The sequence below is a fragment of the Neolamprologus brichardi genome, chromosome 9 (assembly GCF_056152115.1).
Source record: "Neolamprologus brichardi isolate AB-2024 chromosome 9, ASM5615211v1, whole genome shotgun sequence".
In the NCBI taxonomy this organism is placed as follows: domain Eukaryota; kingdom Metazoa; phylum Chordata; class Actinopteri; order Cichliformes; family Cichlidae; genus Neolamprologus; species Neolamprologus brichardi.
In genome coordinates, this window is record NC_142112.1 from 35,773,061 (window position 1) to 35,778,544 (window position 5,484).

A 5,484-nucleotide genomic window follows, 5' to 3' on the forward strand; every position below is an offset into this window, starting at 1 on the left:
AACACTATGTATAGATATAGACAAAATAGATGTCATTGTCATGGTTCTGGGTCATTTGATGCAGCGTTTTGAGTTTGTTGTGTATTTGTTGTCTGGTCCCCAACCTTTTTTGTGCCACGGACCAGTTTATTGTCAAAAAATATTTTCCCAGACCGGTAAAGCAGCCTCCTCCTGAAAATGTGCCAACAACATTGAGAGTAACAATCTCCTCTCTGCCCCTTAATGCTCTCTGGTCGTTATCGTAAGATGTAAATATTTGAAATTTATTCATAACACATGGGAGAAGTTGCAGGGAAACCGAGTTAATGATTAAAAACTCTGAAAACCATAAATTTCATGCCCGAGCCTCAACTCTCGCGACCTGGTACGAAACAAATGACGGACCGCTGGTCTAAGCTCACATCCATCATGGACAACACCTCCCACCTCTGCATGAGACGGTACAAGCACTGAGCAGCTCGTTCAGCAGTAGACTTTTACACCCACAGTGTAGGAAGGAGCGTTACTGCAGGTCATTCTTACCAGCAGCTGTCAGACTCTAACCAGGGGTGCACATAACTTTTTTAGTGAGCTACTCAGGTGAGTCCCAGGACGGTTTTTAGTACGCATTTAAAACGCTCTATTGCAGATATGCTACAAGTTATCACTTGTAGCCAGTTACATTATAATGGCTGGCAGGTGGTCTTCATGCCTCCATGTATTATGAGACTTACCCTGTTTTACAAAGGGGAGCCCATTTTCTTCACGCAGCTTCTTCAGTGTAGCATTTTTGTTTTTTGCTCCACTTTTTTTTTGCAAATAAAACTGCAGCAGCTTGACCACACAGCGATTAAACGTCTCACATTAAGGAACCTTGTGATCAACTGATTTTAAGCAATTCTCCAGTATGTTTGCTGTGCACAGAATGTGCACAAGGGAGTCTCCAACTGTAGCGAGTTACCGGAGTTTTGGCACAACGCCATTGAAGATATCCACGTTGATAGCAGCCTCGTTTGTGCACACAGCGACCAACGTTGTTGTCCAGTCATCCAAGCCTGTGTCCTCAGGAAGTCTCACAAGTCCATCCCTACGCGGTGTGGTCAGCACCCAGTTCAATCAGTCCAAGAGAGGCAGAGGTAAACTCTCCATTGCTGGACAGACACAATGTAAATGATTTCCTGCTCGACGACCACAGATCCATCGGAAAGCATCCCCCAAAATTCGGCAGACTGCAATTTGGCTCCTAACTACCCGCTGATGGTGTGATGCTCTGAACGATCTGTGCCCCCTTCACGTGAATGATATGCACGTCTGACATTTACTCCTAGCCACTACAATAATAATATTCTCAGAATATAAATGTGGACATTTCTTCTCAGCTAGCTTGTTTATTAGCAATGACTTGCACTACATTCCAGTGCACTCATTGTTATCTTCAAGCCACGGCACTTTGGAGCCACTTTTTAGAAAAAAGTATTTTCTTCAGCTCTGGTTCCGGTTGGTGTTTATTAGGTGGTGGCGAAACACCAAAGAAGCTGCAGCAACACGTGTCAGGTTGAATGAGATGGTCAAGTACGCAAAGGCGCTTGGTAACATAATTGTCACTACGCATTTGTAATTTTTGTCACACATGCGCACCTGAGTAGCAGTTAGGTGCATCCGTGTCTATAACACAGTTTAACATGTTTATCTTATTCATCACCTGTTTAATTTTTCTCAGTACACTAGAGGAACATGTTCACTCACAGCTGCCTCATCACATTTTTACATCTGAACTCTGTGGAGCCTGATCTCAAGGGTTTTAAGTCTGACCCTCAAACCAGAAGAGGATCTTTCTGTCTCTTCAGATTCACTGTGATGGGAGTGATTTCAGCCCTGAGTGATCACGCTGATGTTTGTACAAAGCAGACAATGAGGTGAATGTTTTGGCACATTGGTAACAGTGAAACAGTTTATTAGTAACGTGGGATCGTTTGTGTTCAGAGTATGAACCGAGATTCCTGAAGCTCTTGTCACACTGGTCACAGCTGTAGTTTCCTTCCATGTGTGCATGTTCATGAAGGTTACGATTGCCTGATTGTGAGAAGGTTTTGTCACAGTGTCTGCACTTAAATGGTTTCTCTCCTGTGTGGACTCGTTTGTGTCTTTTACGGTCACTTGCAGTGGTGAAGGGTGACCCACACTGATCACAGACGTGCTTTTTAACCCCACTGTGAATCAGTTCATGCTCTTTTAAATCCACTAATCTGGTGAAGCTTCTCCCACATTCTTTGCAGTATTTCAGTTTGTCTCCAGTGTGTTTACGTTGATGCACTTTCAGGGTGTCTTGTCGACTGAAAGTTTTTCCACAAAGGTCACAACGAAAGTCTTTCCCACCACCACAGTGATGACAGGGTTGAGAACTGGATCCATCTGTGTCGCTCTGCTTTTAAACAAAGACACAAAGACAGTGTAAGTCAGTCCTTCAACATTTTTATCCTGAACGTTGCCTGAAATAAAGAGCATCTCTGCAGACGTCCAATTACATTTTACTGTTTCAGTTAACACACTCAGTTTACTGGGCTGCAATAACTACAATACTACCACCATAATACTACAGTAAAATTTAATATTTAATATTACATTAACATCTGAGTTACACTAAAGTACTACTATGTTGATATTTGCAGGTTACCAACACAGTGCTAAACTACTAATGTAACACTACAGTAATACTAATTTAATACTGCATTAAGAACACTGTAACTGTGCAGTTATAACACTCAGCTGACTGAGACACAAGACAAACACTACTACGCCCACGACACTGCAATTATAATAATACATAATTATAAAACTTTGTTAACCATAAGAGAAGATTACTGAAAGTTTTGGATTTGTGCTTATTTTCATTTGTGTTTTATTTAATTCCATGTACTCCTGACAGAGGAAACAGGCTCTGTAAACAAAAGGCCATTTATGCTGAAATAATAACAATATCATTATATACCAGGAAACTGCCTGAACATTAAATAACACCATCGTATTAATTTTCACCACTTTTAGTTTTTCATGATCGTGTAAACAAAAATCATAACTGAAATGAAAATCTGAATAATCACTGAGAGCTAGTTTTCCATACAGTAGAATTGCTAACATGCTAACACAGTTTATTGAGCAGAGTTGTTCCAAACAGTCAGGCTAAAGCGACAAGATAAAAATATAAATACATACCTCACAGTAACTGCACTTGTAGAGTCTCTTTCTGGTGTGGATCTGTTGGTGTTGTCTCAGGTAACGTGGAGCTTTAAAAGTCTTCTCACACAGGTCACATTTATAAGGTCTCTCCTCAGTGTGGGTAAACATGTGTTGTTGTAACTGCCTGTTGGTTGTACACTGTCTGCCACACTGATCACAGCAGTACACATCATGTTTAGTGTGAATGCGTAGGTGTATATTTCGGCTCTCTATGTGGTTGAACATTTTCCCACAAATCTCACAGCTGTATGCCTTAATTCCAGAGTGGGTAACTAGATGATTCTGTAAGCTGATTCTTTGAGTAAAAGCTTTGCCACACTGATCACAGCTGTACGCTTTAACTCCACTGTGTATGAGTTTGTGTGTTCTTAGGGAACTTTTCCAGGAAAAAGACTTTCCACACAAATCACAGCTGAACGGTTTCTCTCCAGTGTGGATGACCTGATGCTGTTTTAGTGTAGACTTCACAGTAAAACCCATCCCACACTCGTCACAGCTGTATGGTTTCTCTCTCTTTCTTCTGTGAGGTATGTCGGCCTCCTGAGAGCGCTGACTTCTCGCTCCATGTTGGTCCTGCAGTGATAGAGATACAAACAGAGGCAGTGAGTGAAATGCAGTCGTGTAACAAACTCAACCTTCAAACTCCCTCCATTAACACTAGTTTTAAACCTGAAGGTGGAGTGTGGCACCAAACACCTTAAAGGTCTCTTATCCCCACCTGCTGGTAGTTCTAAATCATTACATCCAACCTGGTGTTAAAAATAATAATGACTGTTCAAACGCTCTAAAATCCTGCCCATCCCTCCTGCTGTAGACTAATAGTAATGCTAGCATGCTAACACAGTCAGAGTAGTAAGGTCCACACTGTTTTATATATGTTTTATAATTTTCTAATTTATTAAACGATAATAAATCAAAAGTATCAGTTACTAGCTCTTTTCAGTGAAGGAAAATGTCATAGTCTGATTGTAACCTAAGGAATTTTTTACTTTTACTCCCTACATATACATATACACAATATATATAAATATAAATACATATACACTAAATATATATAAATATATATATATATATACTAAATATATATATATAAATATATATACACTATATAAATATATTTATATAGTGTATATGTATATATAGTGTATATATATATATGTATATATATATATATATATATATATATATATATATATATATATATATATATATATATTCTAATTGTAATCCTTACAATTATAAAACAGGCTTTTTAGTTTTGTTTTAAGGCATTTGAGGGTAGGGCTGTGCAGTATGACCAAAGTCTCATATCCCCATATAATACACTTATCGTTCCGACAACGATATAGTCACAACATTTTGCATTTTCTGTAGATTCTGTGAATCTCAATTTAGGCATTTCCATAGAAAGTTAAAAGGTGAGGATAGTTTACATAATGCTTCCTCAATATTTAGCCATGGTAGATCAGAATGTTCATGTATCCAGGGAGAAAGAATCCTCGCTTGTATTGAAAGAACATAATTTTCTATGTTTGGCACTCCCCACCCGCCCAGAACTTTCGGTAACTGTAGTGTCTCCAATTTAATTTTGGGTTTTTCTCCTCCTTCCTGTTAAAAGGGAGTTTTTCCTTCCCACTGTCGCCAAAGTGCTTGCTCATAGGAGGTCATATGATTGTTGGGTTTTTCTCTGTATGTATTATTGTAGAATCCACATTACAATACAAAGCACCTTGAGGCGACTGTTGTTGTGATTTGGTGCTGTATAAGTAACACTGAATTGAAAATGTAATTAATACTACTACTAATAATAAAGAATAATAATTGCTTGTGACTTCTTAATGTTTGTAAACATAAATTAAAAATACATAATATATAATAATATACAACACAGTCATATAACAGGTTGGGAGTATGAGAGTTTTAGACGTGACTGATTATTTGGTGAAACTGTGATATTTTCCTCACCTTCTGTGTTGAGCTCATTGTTTCCTCTGTAGTGACTCAGCTGAGTCCAGACGGCTGAAAATGTTCCTCTGCTGCTCCGTCAGACTCTTCTCCTCCTGCTGATCAGCTGGGACACAAAACAGATCTTTGTTAGGCTCCACACTGCACTGAAGAGTCAAAGTGTCTCATATGTTCATCTGACAACACAAAGTACAAATTTCACTCTGATTGCTTGTAGAAATCTTGTGAGACGTGTTGTGCTGCAAAGTGAGGAAACTCTCTCACTCACTTATACTTCAGGAGGAACTTTGTGACATTGGCTCT

General features: G+C 39.0%; 1 protein-coding gene across 1 annotated transcript; it reads right to left on the reverse strand.

The window, feature by feature from the left end:
• Positions 1 to 1,828: 1,828 nt before the first annotated feature.
• Positions 1,829 to 5,199, reverse strand: LOC148101566 (uncharacterized). The gene is made up of 3 exons (XM_087846463.1): positions 5,182 to 5,199; positions 3,193 to 3,789; positions 1,829 to 2,404 (listed from the first exon to the last, which is right to left on the reverse strand). The coding sequence occupies exons 1-3, from the start codon at positions 5,197 to 5,199 to the stop codon at positions 1,829 to 1,831; spliced, it is 1,191 nt and encodes a 396-aa protein (XP_087702589.1).
• Positions 5,200 to 5,484: the final 285 nt, after the last annotated feature.